This window comes from Pongo abelii, chromosome 9, assembly GCF_028885655.2.
Source record: "Pongo abelii isolate AG06213 chromosome 9, NHGRI_mPonAbe1-v2.0_pri, whole genome shotgun sequence".
Taxonomy (NCBI): Eukaryota; Metazoa; Chordata; class Mammalia; order Primates; family Hominidae; genus Pongo; species Pongo abelii.
Window position 1 is genome coordinate 86,421,158 of NC_071994.2, and position 17,559 is coordinate 86,438,716.

A 17,559-nucleotide genomic window follows, 5' to 3' on the forward strand; every position below is an offset into this window, starting at 1 on the left:
TTTTATTAGAGACACGGTTTCACCATGTTGGCCAGGCTGGTCTTGAACTCCTAACCTCAGGTGATTTGCCCGCCTCTGCCTCCCATATTGCTGGCATTACAGGCGTGAGCCACCGCGCCTGGCCAAAATAGGAATTTTATAATTTTACAATAAGAAAATGATGAATCACTGAACTTTTAAGAAAGCTTTCAGTAATTGCTGACATTTGCCTCCATGTGTATCATGTTTAAGAGTCTTAAAAGTTAAGCTTTTAAGAGCCATGAGAACAGGGATCATGTCGTCCATGTGAGCACACCCCACAGTTCCTGGAGAGTGCTGACTATTTAGAAGATGTGAAAATAGTCAACTTAAAAAAGGAGGAAATTAAACCAACACACAAAAATTGGGAGGATAGTTTTGATGATTAATTAGGTTCTCTCTCTCTCTCTCTCTCTCTATATATATATATATACACACTCTCACATATAAAGAACCTAGAGTATAATCATTTCTTGATAACAAATTAGCTCCCTTATCTCTTTTATTTCTTTCTTATTATGTATTGCCTACAACAGCTCTGTCCGATAGAACTTTCTGGAATAATGGACAATTCCATATCTGCATTGTTTAATACAATACCCATTAGCCCTACTGGCTGCTGAGAACTTGAAATGTGGCTAGTGCAACGAGGAATGAATTTGTAATTTTATATTATTTTATTTTAATTAAATTTAAATAACCATATGTGACTTATAACTACTTTTTGGAAAGCACAGGTCTAGAAAGTAGGACAACATAGTAGTTGTTCATAGTGTGTTCAATTTGTTGAATTAAATAGACCTCTTTCCCTATAGATGTGGATATGTTTAAAGTAAAAGACTTAGAAAATGGCAGCTATCTCAACAGCAGGCCAAAGCATCTAGTGAAAGAACAAAACATCAGGATCGAAACCAAAAAATAAGTTTCTTATTGAGCTGTGTTTCTCAAACTTTAATATGCATACAAATCACTGAAGTTCTTATTAAAAAACATAGTTTCTGATTTAGTAGGTCTTTGGTGGAACTTTAGATTCTATTGCTCATAAACTCCCAGGTAATATCACTGCTGCTAGTCCATGGGTCACACTCTGAGCAGCAAAGGTCTAGATGTAGGTAAGCCATGGACCTACGTAACTGCTACTGGCCCAACTCCTGAACTAGCAGTGGCTTCTCATTTTGACTCACCAGTTCAAGATTCAGTCAGAGAAATGTTTTATTTTATCATAGATACACCCACATTACCTCCAGTCTTACGATGAATATTCATTAAGCCCCTTCTGCATACTAGGATGAGTATTCATAACAACCCCTGCAAGGCAGGTAGTATTATTCCTATTTTATATATAATGAAACAGAGGCTTAGAGAGGTGATGTGACTTAATCAAAACTCAAGAAAAGAACTAACTGGCAGAGGTGGGTTTACAACCCAGTTGTCCATAAAGCCAACGGCTAGTTTCTCTCTTTATACTCTTTTGTTACTCAAAGTATGATGTAAAACTAAGCAGCATCAACCTCACCTGGCAGCTTATTAGAAACGCAGACTGATGCATCCCACACCTAGTGAATCAGAAACTTCCTTTTTTTTTTTTTTTTTTTTTTTTTTTCCCTGAGGTGGAGTCTCACTCTCTCACCCAGGGCAGGAGTGCAGTGGCACAATCTCAGCTCACTGCAACCTCCGCCTCCCGGGTTCAAGTGATTCTCTTGTCTCAGCCTCCCAAGCAGCTGGGATTACAGGTGCCCGCCACCATACCTGGGTAATTTTTTCTATTTTTAGTAGAGACAGGGTTTCGGCATGTTGGCCAGGCTAGTCTCAAACTCCGGACCTCAGTTGGTCCACCCGCCTCGGCCTCGCAAAGTGCTGGGATTACAGGCATGAGCCCACCTCTTGCTTATAAAGCAAAGCAACAAGCAGTTAAGAGTAGGGTTTCTGCTGATTGTGGCAGTTGAGAAATGAATTTAGATTGGCTAGGTTTGACACCAGAGCAAATATTGATAGCTTTGCCTCTATTGCTAAATTCCTATTGCTTCATAGGAGTAGTTTAGACAAAATAAAGCTGTTTCCTGGTAGGTAAGGATTTTAAAATTTGGAACTGCATTCCCAATAGATGAAAACATTAACAATATAGTTTTAACAATGTCCATGGGAAAAAACACAAAAAGAAGAAAACATGTTTGTTGAAAGATAAATGTACTAAAATCAGCAAATTCTTCCAAAATATCATGCCATTATTAATCACTGCCAGGATGGTTCAAAGGAACACACATATTTCTGCTTTCTTTCCCATCAGAGGCAATTATGGAAAATGGTCCAATCAAAAGTGAATCATAGCCTAAATCATAAGAATATGTTATTTACACTCAAATAAATTAATGTCTAAATGTCCAGCCCTACAACAAGTGCTTGGTCACCTTACTTCTGTAATATGGCAACTTCCTTCTCAGAGAGCTCTTGTCCTCAGCTTCCTGATGCTGGAATCAATCAGCAGTGCCATTTAAATGTTGCTTAAAACATCTCTTAGACACAAACCCATTCTCTGGCTCCTGAATGAAGCTCATTGCTAATTCAATTGTGTCTCTATGTCGCTGAACCCACAGTATCCTTTTTCTTGTCACTGACACTCATGCGTTCAGCCTTTTTTTTGGTTCATTTTTTTCCCTTTAGTTCACTCTCGTCCTTGGCCCCAGAATCATAGTTTTGTTTGCATCCAACGGCCTTTTCACATTGAAAGCACTCTATAAAAATGTTGCTGATATTATATGATATTATAATTGTCCACAAATAACTTTTACATAAATAATTTTCTTGGCAGCCAAATCCAATGAGGGATACTACTAAGGACCCACTCATATTCTTTGTAACCTAACTCTTCTTTGTGGTCTCTTTTTCTTCTACTTTTCTCTCTCCCTTACTTTCCTAGGAGGGTTTTCCAAGCAAGAGACCTGAAACTTCTCCCTTGTCTCCACTATTATTTCTACCTCTAGAAACAAAGTTTCAGCAACAAAGTGTCTTATAGGAAAGTAAAGTCATTGTACTGCCAATACTTGCTAGATGTTTCTTTTACTTCTCAATATTTTCCGTTAGACAACATACAATAATCTACACACTCACTCTCCCTATCAGTTGAACCAGGTCCCTCTGACGCTTTGTTTAGTGCCATTGACCTGCAACGTAAAGCACAAGATTTTTTCTTTTATATCTGCTTTGTTTTTATTTGTATTCTCACAAAGGGACATACACAGATTCTTAACCCTTTATTTAAGGCCCTGATGTACTAGTTTATTGTTTAGCAAATACTCACTCTTCCCCTAATTCGAGCTTGGGAACATGACCTTTTCTGGCCAATTGGGTGTTGGTGGATGTAAGGTGAGCAGAAGCTTTAACTGTGTTTGTGTCATGGGCTTGATTTCTTGTTCTTTGACTATCACAATATGAATAACATAACCTGGATAGCCACTGTCCCACCTCCTGGTCCCCAGAATGAAACTTCTGAAGCAGAGATGCCCCAGCCAACCTGGTACAATGGCACCCCCCTCACCCACTTATTCGTGGTTTCACTTTCTGCAGTTTCAGTTATCCACAGTCAACCATTGTCTGAAAATATTAAATGGAAAATTCCAGAAACAAACAATTCATAAGTTACAAATTGCTTGCTATTCTGAGTAGTATGATGAAATCTCTCATTGTCCCACTCCATCTCTTCCAGGATGTGAGTCATTTCTTTGTTTAGGGTGTCTGTGCTGCAGATGTTACCTGCCCTTTATTCACTTAGTAGCTGTCTGGGTGATCAAATTGACTATCCTGGTATGGCAGTTTTTGTGTTCAAGTAACTCTTATTTTACTTAATAATGACCCCAAAGCACAAGAATAGTGATGCTGACAATTCAGATATGCTTAAGAGAAGCCCTAAAGTGTTTCCTTTAAGGGAAAACATGAAAATTCCTGACTTAAGAAAAAAGAAAAGACAACATTGTATGATGAAGTTGCTAAGATCTATAGTAAAAATGAATCTTTCATCCATGATATTGTGAAGAAGGAAAAATATAATCATGTTAGTTTTGCTGTTGCACCCCAAACTGCAAAAGTTATGGCCACAGTGCCTGACAGTTAAGATGGAAAATTCATGTATATAGGGTTTGGCATTATCTGCAGCTTCAGGCATCCACCAGGAGACTTGGAATGTATCATCCATGGATAAGGTGAGACTACTGTATTCTGCAGCCTGAAGCAGCTGTCCTAGCTAACTGATAAACAGAGAAGAAAAAAAATGCTTATTGCCACTGATTTTTTTTTGGTTGTGGTTACACACCAAAAATTGGCAATTACATGAGGTAACAGTAAATGGTAGATCAAGCACTACCATTTACTAGTTGAGATACAAAATCCATATCTTTAAAATGAAAGGTTTGTGTTCATTGAACTCCAAGTTATTTAAGAAGATTGAAAACTCATGATTCTCAAGTATACCTCTCTCAACAGTGCATTTCTATAAAAGAGGTCAGAATATTACCAAAATATAAAACGAATATTAGAGAAGGTTAGAGCAAAATAAAAAAGCATTCTAGAATCTCTCTAATTTTATTTTCTAAAGCATAAAGAATACTATTTGTTAGGGTGCTGTTCAATATTGAACTCTAAAGTGTCTGCTGAAAGGAGAGGACAGCGCAATGTCAGTTGGTTGCAGATTACCAGAGAGTAAAGTATTATTATTTGATTGAGTCAGCCTACAGGGAGCTGGATTCACAAGCAGGCTCTAATCACTCTGAGCTCCCTAAGAACAAAGTACTTTCAGTACCTGGCATGAAACAATATTCAACATGTAATGGGGAAGAATAAAAATATTGAGCAAAAAATAGAAACTAGAGAGTATTGAAGTGGAAAAATATCTTTCCTTGTTTCTGCTTGGGTGACTTTAGTTTTCATATAGGGATTCCCGCTTTGCATGAGAAGCTAGACTATGTCACATTTAAGGTCATACCCAACCCTAATATATCATGACCTCATGTAAGAAAGAGCTTACTTAAGGCATTTTCATGTAAGAACCTCAGTCACCCCTTCATTAATGCAAGCTCTAATGTCTCTTAACTTACCTTCCTTAATAAAAAGAAGTATCTTTAAATATATTTTGTACTTTTGTTTGACACTTACATAAAAATTCCCTTTGGCCCTAGAAATTTCCTGTAGCTATTCAATTGTCATTTGCATTTGTGCCAAGGAGCCATTTTCACAAGAACCATTTCTATCAAAAATCAAATTTGCTAATCAGCAAAATTAATACATTTACTTGCAATGAAATTATTTTTTAGAAAGACTTTAATATATGTTAAAGCTTGGCATTCTGATAATATTTTTAAGAAGGAAATGTTCTTACGCAACATGACTAAAATGCCCTAGGGAACTCTGAAATCGTTTTTTCATTAAATAGAGCTGAAATTATGTGAACAACTAGAACATGAGGAAGAAAAGAGGAAAACAAAGTATAGAACACTGGGGAATGAGAAAATAGACTGTGAAATGAACAGTAATTTGTTCAAGGTTACCCAGTGAGTCAGGAACAAAGGGGAGAGTTGGGACTCTGCCAAGAACCAAAGCTTATCCACATTAATGAGTATGCGCTATATCTGCCATTTTCAATACATAATGTATTCATGTTTTTTCTACATCGGGGAAGGTATTCACATTTACCATTCTCCTAGAATTTAGCATGTTTTACCTCTTAAGTGTTTATTTTTTTCAAAAAAATGATAAATACTTTAGCTGCTATCAACCAGAAGCTAAGAAAATCTCTGAGGCAGGTATTATAAGTCCTGTCTTATAGGTTAATTTAGGTGCATAGAGATTAAATAAATTACTTAAGAACATACTACCATGATAATTGGCACATTTTCATCATATCAAGCTGCTCACAAACCACTATAAAGATCCTTACCTTTAAGGAAGCACAAAGTGGGTTACATTAAGTATGAAAAAGTTGATTAGGCCAGGAATAGTGGCTTACACCCGTAATCCCGGCACTTTGGGAGGCCGAAGTGGACAGATCACTGAGATCAGAAGTTCAAGATCAGCCTGGCCAACGTGGCAAAAACTCGTCTCTACTAAAAAATACAAAAAAAAAAAAAAAAAAAAAAAAAAAAATTAGCCGGGCATGGTGGTACACTCCTGCAGTCCCAGCTACTCGGGAGGCTGAGGTAAGAGAGTCACTTGAACCTGGGAGGTGGAGGTTGCAGTGAGCCCAGATCAGGCTCCAGCCATTTGCACTCCAGCCTGGGTGACAGAGCAAGACTCTGTCTCAACAACAACAACAAAAAAGATGATTAAAAATAATTTTTGAAGGACTCAAAGTCAGATACAAACCCGGTATTTGGAAGAATGGGAAGAATTTTGATGAATTTGTTATTTGCGACTGATTTTACTAGCTAATCAATTGGGATACTAATTGAACATGTCTACAAAAGACCCTTAGATCTTACTGATAAATTATTTCTACATGAGGATATCTGGCAGTTACGCCACCAGAACCCTAACAGGAGGCTTTGAAATAATACAGATCCATCACAAGAAAGTGGTCTTACTTACAAAATCAACTCTCTGTGCTCCAGGCCTACTTCTTGAGAGCACTGCTCACATGCTTTGACAATGGCTATAGTGAAGAGATTTTTTGGGACATAGGATTCCTTCATATATAAATGGATCCCTGTCCTGAATATATTGAAGCTTCTATGACAAGTTATCTCTCATCCAAATCTGCATGTATCAGGGGAGTAAGTAAGGAAACTATGTTCCCAAAACAGGCAGAAAACAAGGGAGGGAAGAAAGAAACATAGGTAACAGCATGTTAGAAATTAAATAAGACTTCTAACTCTACAGCCAAGCTATCTGGATTGACTCTTGACTCTGCCTCTTACTGTGAGTCCTTGAACCAGTTACTTGACCTCTTTATGACTCATTTTTCCCAACTGTAAAAATAGAGAAATTAATAGTACCTACCTCATAGGATTGTTATGAGGATTAAATGAGTTAAAATCTGTTAAGTGCCTACGGCACTGTTAGGCATACACTGTTACAGAAGTTTGGTAAGTAAAGAAAGGTAGGAAGAGTGAGAGGATAGTGGATCTAGGTGCCTTTAAGACATTGCTTTGTTTGCTTCTACAGAGCCCTTTACTTTCCAGTGTTGGGGCCTCTTGGTTCCTTCCAGTAAGCCTAACCTTGTTTCCGGTCTGGTCCCAAACTATTCTTGTTCAGAAAGATTTAAGAAGCCCTAGTTCAGTAGTTCAGGTGATTCAGCATTAAGTCAAGCTTGCTGTTATTCTTGTCCTGACCCTGTGTCCCAGTTTTAGTTCCTCATTCTTATAATCAAGTCCCAACCTTGTACTCCAGTTCTGACATTCTGCTCCCCTGTGGCTGAGTCCCGGATTGCAGAACCTGCTCAGGACCGCCAGTTCCTTTGAGGTAACATCTCTCAAAAGGCAGCCTATGGACTAGACACACTTTGTTTGGCAGACACAGTGTTTGCACTTTTGAAAATTAGTTGCCTGTATTTAGAAATTGCAAACATGTACAAATTTCCATCTTATTTTGTAAAATGCTCTGGCACCAGTGGATTCCAAGTGGCAGTTGCTCTCTTTAAATGGCCATGCGCTTTCTATTCCCCACAGGCCCCACTCTGACTGCTCCATTTGTTTCTGTGATTTGCTTGGTCATTGAAGGGATTTGAGGCTGTGGGCTAAAACTGAGAAGAGCCAGTACTTACCAAGCACTTTGTGCTAGGTACTGTTCTAAGTGCTTTATGTGCTTTACTCATTTAATCAAAGGCCAGGAATCTGTTTGTTGTTGTCCATTACCCCTGTAGCCCTTCTTCTCAGCTTCATACCCCCTGTCTAGCATGCATCTGTGGCTATCCCATCTTGTTTGATCACTATCCTCCACTTATCAGCAAGTGCCCACTCACAAAGCCTTGTTGGACCTCCATAATGTCAACCACTCACCCACATTGTGGCCTATAGCTGGTCTCCAATCTTCCCTGCCCAGCCAGACTCTATCTTCAAGAACTTTAGCCATCACAGTGGTTGTGTTACAGGTACAGAATCCTAGGCTTCATTGGTTTGCTTGATCCCATTATCTCATGCTCCATGCTTTTATAAAACTATAAATTTCATTATATATAGATAGGCTCTACCCTCACAAAACTTTTGCCCACTTCTTATTAGAAGCTCAATAAAATCCACAAAAATATTTATTGATTACTTACTTTAGGTTCCAGACTCTGTCACAGAAATTGACTTGAATATTCCTTTCATAAGAAACCCAAAGAAGTTTGCTCGTGTCTATGAGCAATTCAGTCTCTTTTCAGTGAGCCACTTAGCAAACTAACACTATTTAAACAGTGTTGTTTATTTTTGTTTCATAATGGGCCCTTGTGTTTTACAAAACATGAATGAAAGAGGGAAATATTTGATGACTAAGACAAGATTTAGAAATTATTAAAAGAAAATTTACAAAACTGCATGTCATTCCATAAGATTATTTAGTTTGGGTGAAACTAAATATGAATTGAACTTAAATTCAGCCAGTTAAGTTCTACCACAGTTTTAAAAGAAGGTATTAATGAAAAAGTTACTTACATAAGGAATTGTGTCCAAAGTATCTGTGTTGACAATTATAGGAGCAGGACTGGCCTGAAAAAAGAAATAGGAAAAAAAAAATTAAATAATGAATAGTGTATTCTGAGACAGATTATTTCTGTTAACTTATTTAACAAAGAGCTCAACAGGCATTTCTTGAGGACCTGTACAGGCACTGTGTCAAGTGTTAGTGGGGTAAATAAAGTGACTAAGCGTTTCCGTACCTTCCCCCACCTCAAATATTTGTTTGTTACATCTACCACATAAAGAAATTAAGTAAGCATTCATATAATTTACATTCATTTTCTCTTACATTCTACAAAACAGTGTGGGAGGTGAGGATTTCTGCTATGTGTAAGGCAAGGATTTCTAATAAATTGGGTGAGAGTTAAAACTTGTATCTTTTTTTTTATTTTTTTTTTGTGAGACAAGAATCTCGCTCTGTCACCCAGGCTGGAGTGCAGTGGTGCAATCTCGGCTCACTCAGTCTCCGCCTCCTGGGTTCAGGCAATTTTCCTGCCTCAGCCTCCCGAGTAGCTAGGACTACAGGCACACACCGCCACACCTGGCTAACTTTTGTATTTTTAGTAGAGACGGGGTTTCCCATGTTGGCCAGGATGGTCTTGATCTCCTGACCTTGTAATATACCCACCTCAGACTCCCAAAGTGCTGGGATTACAGGCATGAGCTACCGCACTCGACCTGTATCATTTGTTTATGAAATGACTTTGCTAAAGGAATTTGATTTCTCTCTCAAGGAAGCAAAATTAAACCTAAACCAATATTCATAGTTATTCTCTTCAAACTGCCTTTTGAGAGTATGCTATATTCAATACAAAAAGGCTTCACTTATCAACATCTACATTTACACATTATGCATGCTGTATCCTGTATTTTCTTTCTTTTTTTTTTCTTTTTTTTTTTTTTTGAGATGAAGTGTTCCTCTGTCGCCCATGCTGGAGTGTGCAGTGGTGCAAACTCGGGTCACTGCAACCTCTGCCTCCCCGGTTCAAGCGATTCTTCCGTCTCATCCTCCCAAGTAGCTGGAACTACAGGCATGCGCCACCATGCCCAGCTAATTTTCGTATTTTTAGTACAGACAGGGTTTCACCATATTGACCAGGCTGGTCTCAACTCCTGACCTCATGATTCGCCCGCCTCAGCCTCCCAATACAGGCATGAACAACCATGCCCTGCCATATTTTATTATTTATGCACCTCTAATCATAAACCTTAGAAATCCCTAGATAGAACATTAACAGTCAAATATGACAGAAAATCATACTGGATATGTTCAACTTTCTTTTTTTAAAAAAATTGTACGATTTGCAGTAATTCTCTTTAAAGTTTAGCGGGAATCTGTGTAAAACTGATATAGGAGTGCTACAAGGCAAATCACTAGAAAATAACAGAATGCAATCTCTATTTGCATCACCAGTCTAACTTCATGAATATTGAGTAGAGCTATCTTTTTTAGTTTCTAGAATTTTCACAACAACTTTTGCTTTATCCTCCAAAGGATCTTTAATCTTTGTCTCAAATTACAGATTTCATTTAGATAAAGGACATACTTTCATCTTGATTAATAGAGAACTCTTCTATACGACATGGTGGTTTTGGAAAGTGCTCAAATTTTGGGATATTTCATTAGCTGTGCCCTCTAGAGTTAAGAGAGTTAACAGCTTTTTAATGTCAATCTGTTCTGTGGAATCCTAATCAAATGATACAACAAATAGCAATCCAGCAGGTTTTAGAAAACAAAATTTCATGTCTTTACCAAAAACACTGGGCATGGAAAACATAACCTTGGCATACATATCTATATAATGGATCAACTAGTTAGTCATAATATTTTCATGATTCTCAATGGGACGTATCTTGCGGGTAAATAAAGACTCTGGAGAAAGACAGTTTTTACTGGATCTCATTAAAAAAAAATAATAAGAGGCATGTAGAGAAGAGAAAAAGGTATGAGGTTTGCAGTCAGAAGACATGGGCTCAAGGTTGGTTTAGCAACTTTCTGATTGTATGATTTGGGGGCTTAGTGACTTCCTAGTGGTGTGATCTTAGGGCAAGTCCACTAACCCTCTCTGATTAATTTTCCTTCCCTGTAGAATGGGAATAGTAGTAACAACTTTCCAAAAAGGCTGAAGATCAAATGAGGTGATATAGTTGAGTGTGCTTTGTAAACAGTACATTTCAGAATTAATGTTAAATATTATTAGTAGTAAGTGTCTTTTAAGATAGACTACTGTAAAGATATATTATTGTATGGCTTGTAAACTGTTTACACTGCAGAGATCTCAATGCTATGTTAGTGGCTACAATTGCACTAATAAGAGGCCTGTTTAGATTGTGGTTCTAAAACAGCTCATGTCAAAGGCAATAATAACAATAATTACTGCTTATTAAGTATGTATTACCATTTATTAAATATATACATAAGCATATATATCCTCATTTAATCTCCACAAAACCATATTGATGAGGCATTATTATCACTATTTCTATGTTATACATGAGGAAAATGAGGCTCAGTGAAAATGAGATTTGACATTTGAGTATTGTTTTTTCTGACCTCAAAATTCATTTTTCCCCACTAAGCTGCTTTCCTAATCCCAGTATCTAGGTGGTTCCATCACAAGAGTCTTGTAATGATATGTGAGCCCTATACTAGAGTACCATACAAGAACTAGACAAAGCAAAGACCACCCAGAAGGCAAGAGATGCCTAAGGATATTGCAGGTTAGATGTTGAACACAGTCTGGTGAAGCCTTAGTATGTATTTTTAAAAAGGTTTTTAATTTTGATGACATCTCTCCTATGCTTTCTGTTTGGTTTCCATGACTCACAAAAGTGCCTCATATCCAAGACTAGACTGAAAACTCTCTGAATATCACATGTGATTCTTGTATTTCCCCATATTTTCTAGTATAGCTTTGATTAATAAATAGGTATTAATTTGATTTGGGGCTTTTTGCTTTTTTTTCTTACAGATTATAATGTGTTATGGGAATAAATTTTATACATAAGCCCATTTCCTATGTAATGCCATTTAAAACTTTTGTATGTTTATGTTGCTATTTTTCATTTTTTAATGTAAATTTGGTCTTTCCAAGAAGACTATATGTCTAAAAATTGACAAGTATTGTATACTTTTCTAGAATTCTCCACAGAGCTTGGGTATACAGAAGGAGCTCAAAGAATACTGAGAAATACTTAGAATTTATTGACTAAAGGCAGTGACAAAGTATAGAAGTAGGTATAAAGGAAAGTAATATATCTTTACGAGCTTTGTAAAGCACTTCTAAAGAACTGGAACTCCAAAATCTCATGATATCAAGACTGTGACTGCTTTTCCAATATTCAGTATCACTTTCTTTCTTTGTTTAGTTACTATTACTTAACTAAATTCAGCTTTTATAAAATACTAATTAATAATTTCATAACTCTAGGATGTAGAGTCTGTGAATGGACTCCACTTGAAGTAGAGGACAAGAACTTGAAGGATAAGATCTATGTTATGTGGAATCTATGTTATATGGAAAGTTTATTATTCCTTCTTGGTGCCAAAAGGATCCAGAAGCCACAGCTAATACCTACCTCTCTAAAAGTCATTAAAAATGCATGAACAAACAAGACTGTGTACAAATAAACATACATCACATACACCTGACATTGGTAACGCCCTGGTGTGACTGCCAAAGAGATGCCATGGTAGGCTCTTCTGAATGACACACTACCCCACTGTGCTGCTACACCAGGCTCTCTGAAGACTCTCCCACTGCCCTGCTCCAGGACTTTCACAGCCCACCCCAGACTACACAGAGCATAGACGAATTCCAAGCATGGCCTATGAGTGTGCTCCTCTCACCAGTTGGTAATTCCAAATCTTCCTTTAGCTCATCTGGCTCCTAATTCTTTGTTGACTTTTACAGTCAAGAGAGGCTATGACTAGTTTGATCTAGTTTGTTTCTGAGTCTTAAAAACCAACTATCCAGTTGCTTTGATAGTTCCCACCAAGTATTTTCTCCACACTTCACACCGCCCTGCCATATACATCCTCTTTATTTTTTTATTATTATTATTTTTGAGATGGGGTCTCACTCTATCACCCAGGCTGGAGTGCAGTGGTGCAATCTCGGCTCACTGCAACCTTCACCTTCCAGGTTCAAGTGATTCTTCTGCCTCAGCCTCCCAAGTAGCTGGGATTACAGGCACCTGCCACCAGGCCTGGCTAATTTTTGTATTTTTAGTAGAGATGCGGTTTTGCCATGTTGGCCAGGCTGGTCTCAAACTCCTGACCTCATGTGATCCATGCGCCTCGGCCCCCAAAGCACTGGGAGTACAGGCGTGAGCCACCACGTCTGGCCATACACTCTCTTTCTTCCTTTTGGATATCCTCTTTAATTGGATGCCTAAATCAAACTGGTGACTCAGCAGATTCTAGTGTCCTTCTTTAATATGCTTTTTTCCATTAACTGGAAAGAGATTTATGAAAAATCTAGAACAAAATCTTTTTTTAATCAGAAAATTCAAGACTTATCTTTACATACATCTAGGCAAGATTTTTGAAACTATAAGGGATGAAGAAAAAAAAAAAAACTCTTTCTTAGGTAAACCAAACTATGAAGCCTTTTTTTGTGTGTTGTTTGCCTTTTACATGACAATCTCTTTCATGCACAGAAAGCCAGTTTTCAGCATAAGGGACTAGTACAGCTAATTACAGAGAAGCAAGAAGCAAGCAGAAGGAATACTGATATAATTTAAACGATAGATCAAGTTATTAATAAATGTCAGCCACCTTCCTATCCTTGGGCTTCATGTGACATACAAATGTTCTCATATTACATGAACAATTTTGTTTATACTAGTAATAGATACACTGTTTTTTTGCTTGCTTCCAAGAGACTCTAAATAAAAAAGAATCTGACAAAATGAATGCAACTTTACAAAGGAGTTCATTGATTCTGACTAATGTGGTTACCTTTTGATATGTGTTAAGTGTCAGGTATGGGAAATGCCTCTGACATATGTGGACAGGTGGTCATGAAGCCAACTATGGTGAAGAAGCCTCCTCAAGCAAGGTATTGGCAGGAAATGTAGAGTAGCTAGTCAGCCAAGAAACACTCTCATGTAGCTTAGCTCTGAGAAGTGTAGGCTAATCAGCGGGAAGGTCAAAAGACTTAATCTAATACCTAGACTTTTAAGAAGCAAGGTAGAAAAGGAGAGAACTAGATCAGCAAGAAATTAACAGTAACACTTATGGTACTAGGAACTATGCAGGGATTTCAACTGACCTGGGACATGCAAATGGAAGGCAGGTGATTGTCATTAGGCCAATTTAAATAGGTGGTAAAATAGTGCAAGAATAACATATGAGCTGTTTTTGGATACCTTTGGCTTATCTTATCAGCCTTACAGGACAGGATTACTGAGTGGGCAAGATTTCTTGTCTATTTAGAGGGACACAGGCCCTATAAATGACTTTTATGTATGGTATGGCATGACATTTTGAAACAAAATGGAAGCCACTGAAAGTTTGAAAATGAGTCCTGTATGTGGGTGTATGTGTGTGCATGTGTATGTGTGTGATTTCATTATGAGAGGTGGAGATCCCAGAGCCTCAAGGTAAATATTAGCTGCTTTAGACTGGCAGCTACAAGATAGCATGCTAGCAAACTTTTTGCTTCACAATTCACACGGAAGATTTCCATCAGGATGAGCCCCAGTCAGACCATATGCTAATCCTGGCTAGGGAAGTAGAATATGAGGTTACTACCCACACACCCCATCAACTTTGAAGTAAGACATCTAACATTAAGTACTAGATTAGATATGCTGAGTGTTGAACCCAGGATAACTGTATTGTGTATTAGATTTTTCCCCGTAACCCTCTATTTTGTTGGCTTACTCTGGAAAAAAAAAATGTGGCATGGTTAGGGGAGTGACTTCCACCTTCATTTCCTGAATCACATTTTAGTTCTCCACTGGAACTGAAACCCTGTCTTTCCTCTCCTTCTTTTCCACAATCTTTTAGGCTGGAGTTCCACATCTCTAGGTGCTGGTAGGACCCTACTTCTATTTGGAGGATTTACTTGGAACCTACAATTATCACTACCTGAAGGTTTGTAGTATTATGACCCTGCCACACCTAAATCCCCTGATATATTAATACTGGGACAGATAATAATAAGAGTATGTACTTATATAGCAAATACTTTATGTAAATTAACTTATTTAATCCTCACACAATTCTATGAGACAAACACTGTTATTGTCAAAGTAGAGCTGAGGAAAGAGAGGTTAAATAACTTTCTCAAAGTCACACAGCTGGTAAATAGCTGGTAAATCTTCAAACCCAAGCAATCTGGCTCCAGAGCCATGTTCTACTGCCCCTTAGAATGAAAACAGATTTCACCAGTTATCTCTGGATTCTTTTTTTTTTTTTTTTTTTTTTTTGAGATAGGATCTTACCTTGTCACGCAGGCTGGAGTGCAGTAGTCCCATCTTGGCTTACTACAACCTCTGCCTCCGAAGCTCAAGCCATCCTCCCATCTCAGCCTCCCAAGTAGCTGGGACTACAGGCATGTACCACCATGCCTGCCTAATTTTTGTATTTTTTATAGAGACAGGGTTTTGCTATATTGCCCAGGCTGGTCTCGAACTCCTAGACTCAAGTGATCCACCTGCCTCAGCCTCCCCAGATGCTGGGATTACAGGTGTGGGCCACCGCACCCGGCCAGATCCTAATTTTTACTGTTGATCAACAAGTTACAAGCCAGCTCAAACCTAAATTTATTTAATGTGCCTTGATCTTGGCTGGCCCAAGAACCTTCCCCTTCTTCCTCTGGTGTAGTTGCTGAGGCCCAGTGTGTCATGAGAACAGGCCTGTAGGCGGCATGCCTAGGAAAAGGCCAATGGCCCCAGCATACCCAGGCTGACTGATTCAGGCATTCTTTGAGTAAGCCCCAAATAAATTGGTAATTGACTGATTAAAGACACATCGATGGTTGTGTGACAGAGGAAGAACAAAACAGGAAGAACAAATATATTCTAGAATCATAGAACTTTTAAAGCTGAGATCTTAAGGAACATTTAATTACACTCTTACATTCTATAAATATGAAAGTGAATACAAAGAATATGACATAACCCAGATCTCACAATTGCATAGTATCAAAACTGAGGATAACAAGAATAACAATAATAAAGTATTAAGCATATATAAGGTGATTATTATGTTTCAGGAATGCTATAAGTACTTTAACATATATGAATGCATTTAATTTTTACAATGTTCTAAGGAAAACATTATTGTTCCCATTAAAAAGAAAGAAGGAAGGAATGAAAGAAAGAAAGGAGAGAAGAAAGGAAGAAAAGAAGATCCCAATTGACCAAGTCACTTGCCTAAGGTCACAAATCTAAGAGGTGCCATAAGCAGTTTTTAAACCCATGTCTTTCTAACCCCAGAGTCCATAATGGTAACTCCAACATCTGATTTTTTTGCCTGAGTTTTTCTAGGCGACCAGACTGAAAATGCAATTATTTTCTGCCTGGAAAGTTGTTAGTTTCTCTTTTACAGTCTGAAGAGAAATTTATCACCGTTCTTAGATTCAATTCCCCAATTATCAGAGGTTTCTGGGTCCCTTAATGTCTTGCAAACCCCCACTTAAAAATAGGACAGTGCTATTTTCCAGTTAACCTATTTCTCAAGAATTTAGCTGAATAAAGAATGCATGTGTAGGCCAGGAACAGTGGATCATGCCTGTAATCCCAGCGCTTTGGGATGCCAAGCCAGGCAGATCACTTGAAATCAGGAGTTTGAGACCAGCCTGGCCAACATGGTGAAACCCTGTCTCTATTAAAGATACAAAAATTAGCCGGGCATGGGGGCCGGTGCCTGTAACCTAGCTACTTGGGAGGCTGAGGCAGGAGAATGGCTGGAATCCCTGGAGGTGGAGGTGGCAGTGAGCTGAGATTGTGTCACTGTACTCCAGTCTGGGGAGACTGTGTCTCAAAAAAAAAAAAAAAAAAAAAAAGGTTCTTAGGTTATTATACTTATTACTCAGATTATTTTTTATTTTTTGCTTTCCTAGATTTTCTTCTCCTTTTAAGTTCCTTCTCTACAAGACAACTAGGTGGGTGCAGTTCAATCCAGCCCAGCTCTAAGTTATCACTACTAATATCATCCAGTGGCTTTGGCTTGTCACCTGCTTTGCCCCTGCTCTAAAGAGACATAAGACCACTGGACTTATTGAGGCAAGAACAGTGCTGAATAAACTATGTGAGTACCTGAGGGCTTGTCTAGTTCATCCTGCAGACTGTGCCAGGATGTCTAAAGGAAGCAACTTTGGAGGATGCTAAGATTGTGGTCCCTTTCCCTACCATTTAATAAAATGCCTGGATGGTTATCTACCTAGCTTAACACCAGCCTAGCTCAGAAAACAAAGTAACAGGATGGAAGATTCATGTTTTGGCTTGAAATCAATTTGGCCCTGCTTGCCTGAACTCTTAATAATAAAAATAATATTACCCTCACTTTCAGATAACAAAACTAATAACGTTAAGTAACTCACCCAAGGTCATTCAGCTGGCAATAGCAGGAGCAAGAGTCAGACAATGGTAGCCTGGTTCCAAAGTGGATAAATCCTAACCACTGCAATACATTTGCTTCTGCACCCTATTAAGATTTGATAAGTAAAGTCCGTTCTAGTCAACACAATTTGTCTTACTTATCCTTGAAAACTCACCATTAGTATTTTTTATCCCCTTGGACTGGAGAGTTACCATCTCTGTATGATCCTCCTTTAAAATACAAAGTAGTAAAATATTTTGCAGAAAATAAATGAATATCCTATGAATATCCTAAAGACCTCAGATAGGCTGAGTTGGTCTTCCCTTTTTTTCTAGTGCAGAAATG

The 17,559-nt window shown here is 38.1% G+C and overlaps 1 protein-coding gene across 22 annotated transcripts in view; it reads right to left on the reverse strand.

The window, feature by feature from the left end:
• DLG2 (discs large MAGUK scaffold protein 2) overlaps positions 1–17,559 on the reverse strand; it is a 2,173,778-nt gene that overhangs the window by 786,913 nt on the left and 1,369,306 nt on the right. For all 22 annotated transcript variants that reach the window (XR_008511650.1, XM_024254994.3, XM_024254993.3 and 19 more), the window contains one exon: positions 8,637–8,690. Coding sequence is in view for 21 of the 22 variants with exons in the window: in XM_024254994.3 (XP_024110762.1) it covers positions 8,637–8,690 (54 nt within the window). In the remaining variant the exon portion in view is untranslated. The remainder of the gene's footprint in view (positions 1–8,636; positions 8,691–17,559) is intronic.